Source organism: Seriola dumerili, unplaced genomic scaffold (genome assembly GCF_002260705.1).
Source record: "Seriola dumerili isolate Sdu_G_001 unplaced genomic scaffold, Sdu_1.0 BDQW01000017.1, whole genome shotgun sequence".
Lineage (NCBI taxonomy): Eukaryota > Metazoa > Chordata > Actinopteri > Carangiformes > Carangidae > Seriola > Seriola dumerili.
Window position 1 is genome coordinate 10,335,953 of NW_019174272.1, and position 14,102 is coordinate 10,350,054.

General features: G+C 42.4%; 2 protein-coding genes across 2 annotated transcripts; both read right to left on the reverse strand.

Moving 5' to 3' along the window:
* Nucleotides 1–446: 446 nt before the first annotated feature.
* On the reverse strand, nt 447–9,345 carry pptc7 (PTC7 protein phosphatase homolog). The gene is made up of 6 exons (XM_022759416.1): nt 8,762–9,345; nt 7,223–7,402; nt 4,813–5,011; nt 2,984–3,107; nt 2,763–2,892; nt 447–2,606 (listed from the first exon to the last, which is right to left on the reverse strand). The coding sequence occupies exons 1-6, from the start codon at nt 8,961–8,963 to the stop codon at nt 2,548–2,550; spliced, it is 894 nt and encodes a 297-aa protein (XP_022615137.1). The 5' UTR covers nt 8,964–9,345; the 3' UTR covers nt 447–2,547.
* Nucleotides 9,346–9,834: 489 nt separating this feature from the next.
* On the reverse strand, nt 9,835–13,920 carry ppp1cc (protein phosphatase 1 catalytic subunit gamma). Its single transcript, XM_022759426.1, has 7 exons — nt 13,521–13,920; nt 12,909–13,040; nt 12,475–12,705; nt 12,142–12,246; nt 11,633–11,856; nt 11,067–11,201; nt 9,835–10,507 (listed from the first exon to the last, which is right to left on the reverse strand). The coding sequence occupies exons 1-7, from the start codon at nt 13,573–13,575 to the stop codon at nt 10,418–10,420; spliced, it is 972 nt and encodes a 323-aa protein (XP_022615147.1). The 5' UTR covers nt 13,576–13,920; the 3' UTR covers nt 9,835–10,417.
* Nucleotides 13,921–14,102: the final 182 nt, after the last annotated feature.

Sequence of the window (14,102 nt, forward strand, 5' to 3'; positions counted from 1 at the left end):
TACTGTTGTATTCAAGTGCTGTCAGACTGGTTGTTATAATGATAATAATAACAGTGATATGTATAGGTGCAATAATGTCATTAACAATAACAGCAGCAATAATAACGAGTGTTGAGTAGCAGTGGCAGATCCGTCAGATACCAGCTGCTGATGGTAGTCAGTCAAGAGGAATGTGGGAGTAGACACAAATCGTACAAGACGTTCTTAAGCATTATCTTTTCTGGCCTGAATGCAGAGTGAAGTGTGATAGTCATGATGGAAAAATACAGCCTAGAGCCATGTAGCCTGCACCTGTGAAGAAAATGTCTCTGCAATGTACTTTCAAAACCAACTGCAGGTTTATGCTCAGAAAATAAACACCAAATACAACAGGATAATAAATACTATACCCTTTATTTATATATTGTACAGATTTTAAAATGTTTCTTCACAGAGCTTAGATCTGATATATGTATGTGTGTGTGTGTGTGTGTGTGTATACATACACATACACATACACACACACACACACACACACACAATGTGGTTGTAACAAAGTAGAGGAAGATGAAGTTGATGGGAGATGACAGGGAAGAGTGTCAGGGCAGGTGTGAGTCAGGAACCACAAAGCTAACAGTGGTTATCACCATGTGACTGGGAGAATTGCTTTGTAACATTGTTAAGGCTGTTTAGATTGTCCTCAGTGCTGTAATACTTCAAACACATTTTGACCATTCACTGCTCGCTCTGCCTTAAATCTGCTCTTCCATGCCCATCAGCCCCATTTCAGAATGACACCTGACACTGCAGCGCTCCAGTGTGAACTTGTCAGATTAAGTAGGGAAACAGTCCGTTCAACAGTGCAGATTGTAAACAGTGATCTGAAGACCCGCAGGGTGGGATGGCTTTATCACTATTCCTAAGCTCCTGACTGAGTGCAGAGAAGCAGATTTCAGGAGAAAAAAGGTTCAACATGCTGTAGATGAGTACCTAGTGTTAAGACAGCAAGGCATGATGGGAAAGCTTTTCTGTCTCTTATGGCTACTTAACAGTTTCAGGCATTGTGCTCAACACCTGACTCACAGTCGGGCATTTAAGGAATTGTGGACATTTCTGCCAGTATCAACAACACCTGATACAAGGCACATCATCATAACATCACCCTAAATATGGATCTTAGGAAGAAATATTTTTAACTGTGGGTAAAAGTAAATGCAGAGTGCAAATCTGAAGTGATGTAATGGAAACACAATGACTATTTTTCACTTGAAACCTGCAGCGACCTGACTGATGAATGTACTGCTGGAGCTCTACAGCAGAAGGAGAGAGAAGAAAAGGAAACGCTGATTGTGAACACCAGTTTCTAAAGCTACTCTGATGCGGTGATTAATCCAAAGAATTCAACAATCCCACTGAACAAAGAAGTTACAAAAATACATTTGGTCATCTGACCAACATCCACTGTGTTGAGCTTTTTCAGATATGCTTCTTAAGCTTGTGCGTTTAAGGCTGCAAAGACCAAATCAGCCCAGTGGATATGGAGAAGTAGCCTTCACATCCGTTTCATACACACTGACTACACATAATCAATAGACACACTGACAAGCACATTAGTGCATTCAACCAAACTCTCTCTCTCACTCTCACACACACACACACACACACACAAAAAAAATCAAGACTAGCAGCAGCTGTGAGATTAAAGGGTGGGCATTGGTTTGACACAGTATCTCGAAGTGTTTGAACTGAAAAATTCGCCCATGAAGTAACAAATGTGCAGTGAATTGCACTGGTATGGAAAAGGCAGCTGCCGCTTTTCTTTATGACATCATATTGGATCAAACTGCCCCAAGAAACTAACCACAGATGTACACATGTCACATACACTCCTTTTTCTTCCCACATCCCAGAACAGCACACCAGTCATGTCTTATTATCTAACATATGCTCCATGCAGCCACGCACAAGCTTCCAGGCCCTTTGACGAACATGCGCTCTCACAAGGTAGGGCATTTATTAAGCCCTAATGCTGCCATTTCCTGAGCACTTCCCTTCTTGACACTACTGGAGGACTGTATCTTTCCCTTCCGGCGGCCCAGCGGTGGGCCACTTTAACAGTCTAACACCTCCTGTCTGTCTGGCTACATCTGCCCCCATTTTGGAAACTCAACTTCCTCCCTGCCTGAACCACCCATCAGAGAAAGATGACTTATCCTCATCTCCAACATGCCCAATGACTGCTTATCCCGGGCAATGGGATTATCCACTGAGCACTGGAACACTGCAAAGATGCCAACACTGCAGCCTGGCCAAGAGGATGTGTCAGGCCTCCTCCTCTGCTCTTAATTCAGCAACTCTCAGATGTACATGATCACGGAGACGTGGGCATGTAGGAGATTTTTGGAGGGGAAAACGGGGTGATGGTCAGCTGGCGGTTGCGGCAGACTAGAACCGGCGAAATGCGAGGGGGGAACATCTGACATTAGTCCTTCATCCTGGCCAGCAGGAATCAAAGCAGTCCATCACCTGCAGAAGCAGATGCCCCCCTGTCCGAGCTCCACACAGACTCTAGTCGGTGTACTCTGCCACTATGGACAACAGCACTGTGATGTCATCTGGCTTTCCTCCTGGACAAAAAGAGCAGTTTCCTGTTAGGATGGCGCTCATCAGAAAATAGACTTTACTCATGTCATGTGTCATTTTCCACCTGATTAATAAAGCTTTGAAGAAAAACAGGAAATAAGCATCAGTTGGAACAGCTGGAGTGAAACCGAGACACTTACCTCTTACATTCAGTCCGTTGTCACAGGCAAACTGTGCAAAAGGCGACATGTAATTGGGGTCATATGCCAGTACATGGGCCTGCTCTGCGATGCTGCGGGCAGTCTGCTGGATGCTCTCATAATTTGTGTTCTGAGGAGCAAAAAAAACAAAGCAGGCGTGAAGTTTGTATTCCAGACATATTTTTGATTCCTCTCACCAGCAGACCCTTTTTATGACTTGCCTTGAGCTTCTTCAGCTCTTGCAGGATCATGTAGTCAGGCATGTTGTCGAAGAGCCCATCAGTGGCGGTGAGGATGATGTCACCCAGCTGGACGTCGAAGGAAGAGCTCTCTGCAGCGTCAGGGCTGGAGGCACAGAATATAACACTGTATGTGATGCCTTTGGTAATTTAAGCCATTCAGTTTTAAAATGTTTTGTTTTCCCCTCACTAAAAATACAAACTAAGAAGCATCAATGAGTGACTGCATGAATTTGTCCCGTTTAAAGCTTTTTCCTCTCTGCCTTCTCTAACTCTCCCCTTTTTACACCCCCATACAGGAAATCTGTCCCGTCTGACCCGATAAATTAATCTGAACCTCTGACCCAGTCTCTCCTCTACTCGAGGAATACTCAGCGATTACAGCAGATTACTCCACCCGGTGGGAAAATGTACTGAGAGGCTACTGATATTACACCTTGGCTACAGAGACGTAATCACATGATGGACAAGGATACATTCAAAGAATCCTCACATGGGGGTTTTGGAAAGGACACTCAGGTCCAATAAAAGGTGCTGCCATTATGATGATGGGTGCTACAGATACATATAGGCACGAACCAAGTTAGTCTGCCAGTGTCAAGTTCGCTTCTTGGAAGATGCCCTTATCCTGCTGCACAGCCTCCAGCCAGTCATGAATGTTATTCATTTCAAACTGTCTGGACACACAGAGCCTCAGGAACAGCCTGTCCTGTGCTGTGATTCTGATGTAGTTGAAATCAGTTCACACAAAAAAACATCTTTAAAGCTTTTTCCCAGCACAGGTAGAGACTAATGCACACACATGACATGGGAGCCAAGTATGATAAATGCACGTGAAATTGGAAAAAACTGTTTGTATACATACATTTCATGAGCAGCTGTAATTGGACTGAATAGGGCCACCATGTTTGGATTCATCATCCACATCCATGAGCCAGAGCCATTTATCAAATGCCAAACATTATAAAAAAAATATTCAGCAAACTTATCTCAGTTATCTCTTCAGTTTTGACAGTATCGGTTGCTATGTTAGTGATATGGTGTTGCTATCAGTTTAATTCACAGTACGTCCTAAATTGATGTTATATAAATAAAATTGGACTGAATTTAAATTGCTAAAATGCACAAATTAAAAAGAACCAGATTAAATCCACATCAACTACTGGAACATTTAAAAGAAATTGAAATAAAACACTGTAGCACTGGTGACACGCAGTTCAGGTTCATCTTCCATCAGTTTTTGAGAAAATGCTTTTTAGAGGCTCAAAATAATCAGCACGAGTCAAGACAGAGTAAGTCAAAAGCTGGCTGAGCCTGCTGGTACACGATTGGCTGGGGACTCTTCAGTTTGCCCATCAGCCCACACAAACTTTGACCCGGGTAAGAGGGAAAGCTGGGAAAACATCCAACGCCTGGCCTGCACTCTACTGACATCTACGGCACTGCTGCTTGGCACACTGCACCAACGAGACACGGCAGCACGTGGCCCCTGATACAGTTACACACAGCTCAACACTGCACAGTCGCTAATTCACCAAACACTGCTGCATGTGAGGGACACAAGCACGACTAAATGTTCTGCAGAGCAGTTTATTCGGGCTAAGCTCCTTTGTTATGTGCGTGCGATCTGTATTGTTATCAGGATGTGTTGGGCTTTATCACATCTGCTGTACAGAACACATGCATGATCTCCTCTCTATCAAAACTTCCATTACCTATTAGGTACACACACCCTCCCACCCCTACCCCCCCAGGCCAATTCATATGTGATTGCAGCAGATGCAAAAGGTGCTTCCTGTTCAGGGTCTCACCTGTCACTGAGGACGGCCCCTTCAGCCCCCGGGGGAGCGATGGACAGCTGGAAGGGCGTGTTGAAGTAGTGCTGCTGCTCGTCTGAGCGGTGGACCACCTCCCCTCCCCGGACCACCAGGAAGCCCGAGTCTCCCAAGTTGGCTGTGTGCAACCGGTGACTCTGCCGGTCCAAAACCACAATGCAGGCTGTGCTGCTACCTACACACATAACACACACACACACGTGTACACACACACATGTGTATACATACACACACACACACACACACACACACACACACACACACACAATTCAGTGCAAATGTTTGAAATACCCTAAAAATAAAATGGAAACAGGGTGTAATCATCAGTGTGCATCATCAGCTGATGAGCACAAGTTAGAACACTGTTAGAATACTGGTGCAAGCTCACTATTTTGGAGGATCAAGTTAATACTTATTCCTCAATGAGTTACTAGTATTTATAGCTGGTAAAAGGGAGTCTTATGGTAACTCATTAATAAATGAATACCATAAATACCATAAGGCTACTATTACTAGTAACTCAATAGTAAGATTAATGAGTAGTAAGCATTAACAAATAGTTAGCCTGCAGCAATGTCTTATGTGTTATAACTTGTTTATAACTGTTTATTTATGATTTATAAAGTGTTAACAACCGAATTAATAACCTAATTATAAACCATTTATAAATCTTTTATAAGGGTAGTGTTATCGTAAAGTGTTAACAATAGATGTAACAACTATACCACTGAACATTCAGGACAACATTATAAAGTACTGCAAGAATTGGCATTTTGAAAATGTATATTCTTTAGGGCACATTGTGTGTTGTTTTAAAATGAGAACAGATGCACATACTGCAGCCCACAGTCATGTCAAGTTGCTATAACATGGAACTGTGCCAAAAATGAAATTTCAGGGACAGGTCATGATGGTAAACAGTGATTGGCAGCGAACATGCTGCAACAGTATCAATGAACATTTCACAAAAGGTGTGTCGTACAAGTCACATTCCACATGCGTCCACAGGTGTTAGCACAGGTGTTACTAATGACATTAACAATGGCTGTGTTCTATTCAAGTGTCCCGGTAAACAACGAGTGTGACAACAAGCTGGCATGAACAACACCGAACTGAAGCAGCTCATTCATTTCATTTCATTATTTACACCTGTACTTTTCATTTTGTGAAATATCAATATCTGCTGTGAAAGAAGGCTTTAGATTTACCCTATATATTTTCTATTTCAATGCAAATGTTTGGATGAAAACACAGCTGCAGACACAGTAAAAGCAGTCTTTTCCTCTTGAATTTCCCACAGCTATGCATCTTAAGAAATGACTATGTTTATGGAAAAATACCCATGTAAAGTGCGTTTGGGAGACTGATGAATGAAGTCAGCCTGAATACACAAACTTGAAATACCTCAATCAGCGTAACAGTTTTCATCATTTTTGGAGTTCCACCATCTGGGAGGTGGTGAAGAGGAAACATGAGCTAGTGAAGCAGGCGGACAGCGTGCAGCCACACCCTGCTGGTGATTCATCTGGCACACCAAAATCTGCTCTCTGGGATCAACCTTCAAATCCCCTCACGCAATGTGACTCACTGGCTTTCGTCTGTGTTTTCTCTCCAGCAGTACAATTACACACACGGCCGGCCCCAAGAACATTCCCTCTGCCGTGAAGTAACAACAGCACAATGCAGGGTTGTTTCCCCTGCCGCACATGTGATAGCAGGATGGAAAAGTACTGAAAGTCACAGCGACAGAGATCTGTTTGTGAAAACACTTCTTCATTGATGCTACATGTTTGTGGACGCTTTGTTATCTGGAAGGGGTGCGACGGAGGAAAGCGATTCTGGAAGTGAACTGCATGGGGCAGGTTGGGACTTGGGGCATTCCCAGGGTTTCTTAATGGGATCTGGCTGTTCTCTGAGTCATGATGCAAAAATCTCCAACCAGCCGCCACTAAACTGAACAGACGGAAATAAACAACCTAGCCCTACATAGTGTACTCAGATCCAAACCACATGGAAAATGTAGTGTTTCATGGGCAGGCCAGGTATGCCCTCACACACCATAGATTGGCATACATTGTCCAGCAGAGTGCATGGTTTAGGAGGCTCTTAATTAGTTTAGTGAGCTTTTAAATGAGTACCACAGTCTGTAGTCATATGAAAACATGTTCAGTATGAATGCTTCAGAAAAGAAGCAGTCTTGGAACTTGTGTTGAGGTACCAGACAGCAAACAGGTGACAGCCATAACGGTGCTTTTCCATACACTGGTTAGAAGCAGGAATATTTATTCACAGATACTCTCTACTTTAATGTGCGTTAAAATCAAATTAAAGTGGGCACAATTCTCTATGAACACTGAAATCCTGCGTTTCCAGAGGCTTCACTCACCCAGTAGTGGCACTTTGTTCTGGAGCAACTCGTAGTAGCTGGTCGTGAGGACCCCCACAGGGTTGCTGGGAATGAAGCGTCCTTCTTTCACCAGCCTCTCGCATGTCTTCATCAGTGTACCTGAAAACTGTGACGGGTCTACGCCATAGTCTCGCCAGCCACCCACTCCATCTGCCACACCTAGAAACAGACAGGTGTTGATTTAATGAATACAAATAATATTTTTCTATTTATGTTAGTTTCAAAAACCCAGCTTCTTTCTCTAATATTTGCATTTTGTACTGTACGCAATGCTGCCTTTTAAACCGGGACCTAATTCCCATTAAGATAATAATGATTTAAGGTGAAAATGAGCACAGGAATACAGTAATCGTTTTTGACATTCCTCAGACTGTTTCCACGGTTGAGACACAAGAACAATACCATGCAGCTGCACGACAAAGAAAAACAATGGGCACTTTCACCAAGATGCAAAAAGGACAACGAGTACAGAAAAAACTGTTGAAGAAATTAAGGAACTGTCTCGGACTGTATGAAACAAACTGCATGCTCACTTTTTTCTGATAACATCAAATAGAGTCCATCTGGTCATCTACAGAAGTTAACTGTTATTTTTAGACCTTATTTAGAATTTATTTAATAATTGATGTAGTTCGATGCATTTCAGGCCTACAAAAATAAATTCTCTCTCTCTCTCTCTCTCTAAAACCACCCTTAATTAAATGCACCAAATCGATAATTGAAGCCTTCATTAATCTTTCTATGGAAACTTGTCCTAATTTGTAGATTAGTAAGTTGCTTATTCCCATAAGAGCATTTGATCAGGTCCAAGATTTTCCTAGAAAGGAAACTTTAGTCTTGTTACTCCCAGGACGCCAGCATCTGCTCCACTGACCATACATGGATGTCCCTCTGCGTCTCCTCAGCCTGTGCCAGAACACAGAAACAGGCCTGCTCAAAGCAGACACACAACTTTGCAACTCATCAACCCCCAAGAACCTTCCAAAAATAACATGACTTGGTGAGAGGATGTCCTGATTTTAATGTTTCCTCATGTGTCTTGATCATCTCATGATGCAGAGACATTCAGTAGATTCCTGCAGGGACTCCCGCATGTTAAATAACAGGTTGTTTTTAAGAGATTCAAGGTTTCAGTGCTGAAGAGTCATTTCAATTACCCCTCACTAGAGCAGACTTTAAAGCCTGCATTGCTTTTTGTTTACTTCAGACAGTGATGGTGTGAGGAGTTAATTAATTACAAAGAACATGCAGCTGAGTTTTGCAGAAAATAGTCTACAGAAGAAAAAACATAAACACTGAAGTACAGTGAAGTGATGTTAACAGTGGACAAGCTCATGTAAAGGTACCCAGTCGACCATATATTTCTTTTAAACATTTGGTCACACGTGCAGTCCTTCATGTCAGGTATTTCAGCATTCAGATAAAGGTGGTGACCTTTGACCTGCCATTCACGTCAGAGCCAGGGTTATGTCGCATTACTTGGTTAATGTTTCTACGGCACACGGATCAGACACTCACCCAAAACATCGGCGGATCTGTGCCGGGCAATGAAGCACGCGTCGTCCCCATAGCACATCCCTTTCTTCAGGATGCCTTTACGGAAATCTTTGCCGAAGCCGCAGCTCGCTGTCACCAGGCTGTAGTCGCGGCTGTCTGTTTGAGAAAGTCCGCCGATGACAGCTCTGGCAACCAGTCTACCGTACGACAGCACGGACAACATCACCTACAACACCAGCTCCCACAACACGAACCGGCCAAGCTAGCAACCCTGCTAGCTTAGCGTCGATGTAAGCACACAATGTTGGCTCTGCTAACTTGCTAACGAGGCTGGAGATGTGTGTCTGAGCTAGCCAGACACTGCTGCTGCCGACAACAACAGCCGCCACGCACGCATAGACAATGCCTTCCGCTGGTGTAGTAAGTGCAGCCTCGGGGAGCTTTAATCCTGCGCCGCGAAAACTGAGAGAAACTCAATGAGAACAGCCGCCTCGTCCGTTTCCACAGACCCCTAAGTGTTGATTCTCCGTGGCCATGGTGCCAGTTCTGCCTCTGAGACACTACATAACACAAAATGTGGACCAGTCGTAGAAGAGCTCCCCACACTCTGCTCGCTGGGTCTTGTGACTGCTCTGACGTCAGACAACATTACGCAATCTACGTTTCCTAATAAGGAAATACCGCTTAGAGTCAACTTTTCATCTTATTTATCAGTTATAAAACCACACGCTCTTACATTTTATGGGTAGATGCATGTTTTGGTGGACAAATTAACTGAAAAGGGCTATTTCAAGCATAAGAATAACCTGACATGATCATAAATTCGTCTCATAAATAAACAAAAAAAAAGGAAATGGACATTCCTGAAAAATTATGCAAATAAAAATATTTTCCTTATTTTTCATACCCTCTTGGACAATTTAATTACTCCTGTCTGAACTGTACTTTGCACTATATTCTGTCTCCCCCTTGTGGGTGTTGGCTGATGGTAGCCCCTCTTATCAAGCTTTCTTGGGCAACAACCATTGCTGTTCAATCTTGCATTTCAGTTTCTATTGTGATTGTTCCAGAAGCAAATGACATCCAGATACCAATTTCCCCCTAAAATACACTCAAAGTTTATTAGAAAGATTTAGACATTACAAGAGTGCTTTCTTATTCATTTAATTTAGCACAAGACTTGTTTAAAAATGTGATGATGCAGTGTAGAGTCAATGTTCTATGACATGGACTGTAAAATAACTGTAAATAAAGTTTTACAGAAGTGAACAGGTGTTTGTGACTTTCCCCATCGGTTTTATAGTCATTAATACCCATTACTGACAGTGAGAAAAAAGATGACAAATGAATAAGACATGAAACAAACTGGAAAAATTGTGCACAGCTTCAAACAAGGCATTCCTGTGCATAAGTAGCCGTATTGTTACATTTTTCCTGATTGAACAGTCATATGTGGCAAAGACTAGCTGCAAAATGGAGTGCAAAACACCTGAGGTTTTCATGGTGACATATCAATTTACCCCTGTGGACAAAACAACAAAATATTTTGCTTTCATCGGGTAGGAGTGGATATCTTTTCATTATTGGCAGCATGAAGGATAACCAATCCTTCAAATGCAGAAGACGAAAGCAGAACAGAGGAGTGAGACTCCGGCCATTTGCCCCCCACCGGGCCTCTCATTTCTTGGCTTGCTTGGTGACCATGTTGCGTGGTGGAGTCACAGGACGGCTGCCGTTGGGCTTCTTCTTCTCAGCTGGTTTCAAAATCTACGAAAGGAATAAAGACAGTTGGAGATATTGAACTAGATACAAATGTTAACCCAGCACAATTTCAGATTCTTATAAAACATTTTGGACATTTGTGATGTTCATTCTTTTTGTTTCAGATAAATAAACAGTAACAGATGGAATATAAAAAAGATAAAGTGATCATTAAAATAACTGAAATCCAAGTAGTAAATTGGTAGAACTGCAAGGTCAAAAGTTACATTGTTTTTTTGTGAGTGTGTGTGCGTGCCTATTTAATAAATGTTGTACCTGCAGTAACAAATTTACTGGCATTTGGTCTCCTAATTCTGCACCTTGGTATAAATTCTTTTAGCAGGTCTACCTATTGGCCTTACATCTACCAAAAGAAGCTTAACGCACTTACACAATTAACACTAGGTACTTACACATTGTTAATACCTTGTACACTAATACCAACCAATTTGATGCACCTCACTGTTATTCAAATGAGCAATATTTTACAGTTATCCAGTATGTCAAAATAAAGTGTAAATCATATCATCCTAAAATACCTAATGTACAAGTAAAGGCACTTCACCTGAAAAGAGCACATGAGGGTCTCATCCACGCTCATCATGGCACCAGCATTATCGAACTCCCCACAATAGTTTGGTGCTGAAAACAAAGTGACGAGCTGCCTCTTTGCGAAAAATTCATAGCCATCCTCAACAACCTGCAAGTAAGATTAACAGTAGAAAAGTCAGGTTTACACACTTAAGAATGCACACACTGAATGGATGTTAACTGTACAATGTTTTTTTCCTTTAGATCAATTTTGATCTCTCTTCAGGTCTGTCATTTCTTTAAAATAAACAAACAAAAAAAAAATCCAGCTGAACTGGTCACATCTATTACACATACGCAATTGAGGGTCACTAGTAGACACTGTTTTATTCAGCCAAAATAGATTGCGAATTTGTCCAGTGTACACGCACAAGTAATGTGTACAGTTCTTTGAACAGTGTGTGATGTCCTGCTTTACTAGTATCAGGTCAATCAGCATGTCCAGTGACCTGCCAGTGACCTGCCAGTACACAGCCACGTTACACAGCCACTTTACACAGTCACATTTCTGTTTACGGAGGTGGAGGGCAATGTGATTACCTGATGAGCACGACAGATCAGATCCAGATCATGCTTATGCAGGAACTTGGCCACCACCTCTGAGCCAAAGGTAAATGATACACCTCTGTCGTTCTCCCCCCAGCCCAAAACATCCTTGTCTGGATCAGACCAGAGCAAATCGCACAGCAGACCCTGGTCAGGCACATCAGTGGGGCGCATGATGCGTCTGATCTGCTCCATGGACTGAAGGTCAGGTGACAGTCCTAAACACAACGGCAGTAAAAGAGCAAATAAACACACTGATATTGAGGTCAATAACTATTGCACATGGGTGAGGCCTACGTCAGTTGACAAACTGCAAAGGCAGCATTACTCAAGGACAAATAAGAATGGCTGACGTCAAAGCTAGACTACTTTGGACATTCTGCATATAACTAGTCCACAGTGGAGTTACTAGAAATGTGTAAATATAATATAATATACTTGACTTGAAAATGTTGGTTTTATCTTAAAAAAAGAGAAGGAAAGAAAAGAAAAAAAGAACCCACCACCGTGGCAGCAAAAGATCTTCTCATCAACAATGGCGGCAATAGGGAGGCAGTTAAAACAATCTGTGAAGGTCTTCCAGAGTTTGATGTTGTACCTTCGTTTACCTAAAACATTAAGACAACAAAGTAGATTTCAATCCTTCATTATCTCAAAGCGATAGGAACTCTTCTTCCACTGTTGTTGTGTTGAGTTCCCCCATACAGCTCAATCAGCCATAGAGACTCTGTGTGAAGACTAAACAATCACATTTTTTGCTGCTAGGTACACTTAAGTCATGGTACTGGTCATGTTACAATATATTTTAGATGTTAAATTCAGTATATATTACTCACACTCATCATAGAAACCATATATTCTGTTGATTGAAGCACACTCATGGTTTCCCCTCAGCAGGAAGAAGTTCTCTGGGTATTTGATTTTGTAGGCCAGCAGAAGACAGATGGTTTCCAGAGACTGCTTCCCCCTGTCCACATAGTCTCCCAGAAACAGGTAGTTGCTCTCAGGAGGGAAACCCCCATACTCAAACAGCCTCAGTAGGTCATAGTATTGCCCGTGGATGTCACCTGCAGGAGGATAAATTAATGCACTTCCAGCACTACACTGAATTACACATAGTTGTCTTTTTGAGTCATGATTTGTCATTGTCTGCCTGAAGAAATTTAGAAATGAAACCAGAGCCTAACCCTCACCGATCTTATATGACTATCTACTGTTAATTGGTGATTCATTCCTTTCTGATAGACACACACATAAATGCAAATCTTACCACAAATCTTGAGAGGGGCCTCCAGCTCCAGAAGAATGGGTTGACTGAGAAAGATCTCCCTGGATTTGAGGCATAATCCACGAATCTCATTCTCCTGCAGCTGCACATTTTTGCCAGGCTTTGCTCCTCTGACTGCAACAAGACAACATAAACAAAGGTCAGCAAACACAAAAGCTGAGCACGGTCACAGCTATGTTGACATTGTCTGGTACAGTATCGCTATCCTGAACCTGTGTGGGACATAATGTGAATATAGGGCAAGCTATTTGCCACGCCGGGAATGCGCAATGTTAGTGTTTGTGTGTGTGTGTGTGTGTGTGTGTGTGTGTGTGTGTGTGTGTGTGTGTGTGTGTATTTGACCAAGTAGATGTCGTTTCGTGCCCTTCAGGTACACTTAACATGTCAAACCTAGAGACAATTATGGTGAAAACAGAGAGTTAACCGTATAGGATATGAATAATGTTAGCTAGCTAATAGTGCTAATTACATTACAAGATGTTTATAAGCATACGTCTGTATCTATTGCCGCTTGTCCACTGTTAGCGCCTGTCACAAACAGCATGCAGATAATCGAAGAAGTCTTATATAGGTAATATTTTAGCATTCCCTTACCTTCTAAAAGACGTTGGATGATACTGTCTATGTTGAGCTTGTCAACATCAGCCATTGCAACGTTTGCGTTATTAAAACCGACTCAGTCAAATCTAGGTCTTGGCGTTAACACACTTGTGAAAGCTAGCCCGCTAGCTATCCTAGCATTAGCTACCTAATGTTAGCTTCGCTGATTTTCCGGCTGAGGGTAAAGATGTTGATGTGACCCTGCTTCTGTTTAGCTGCTCGTTGACACTTTGGACGATCTAATAAGCTACTTAAACATCACAGTTTAAAAAAATTCTACATCCAATGTTGGCTTTTGTTGAGAAACGCGGACTAAAAAAAATAAACGTCAACCGCACTAGCCACTAGCTAGTGATGGTGTCCCGTCCCTGTTTTTTCTCTGCCGCACCTTGTACAGAGCTAGCCAGCTGCTTCAAGGAGGCTGCTGGTCGCTGTTCCGCTGCTGCCCCCTACTGTACTGGATGGGGAAAAGTCAACCCGCTCAGAGAAAAGTGTGTTTGAGAAATTACTGTAAAAATACAAGAAAAATATCAGCTCATCATCTTGATTATTATTAGTGGTTGGTAGGAGCGTTAG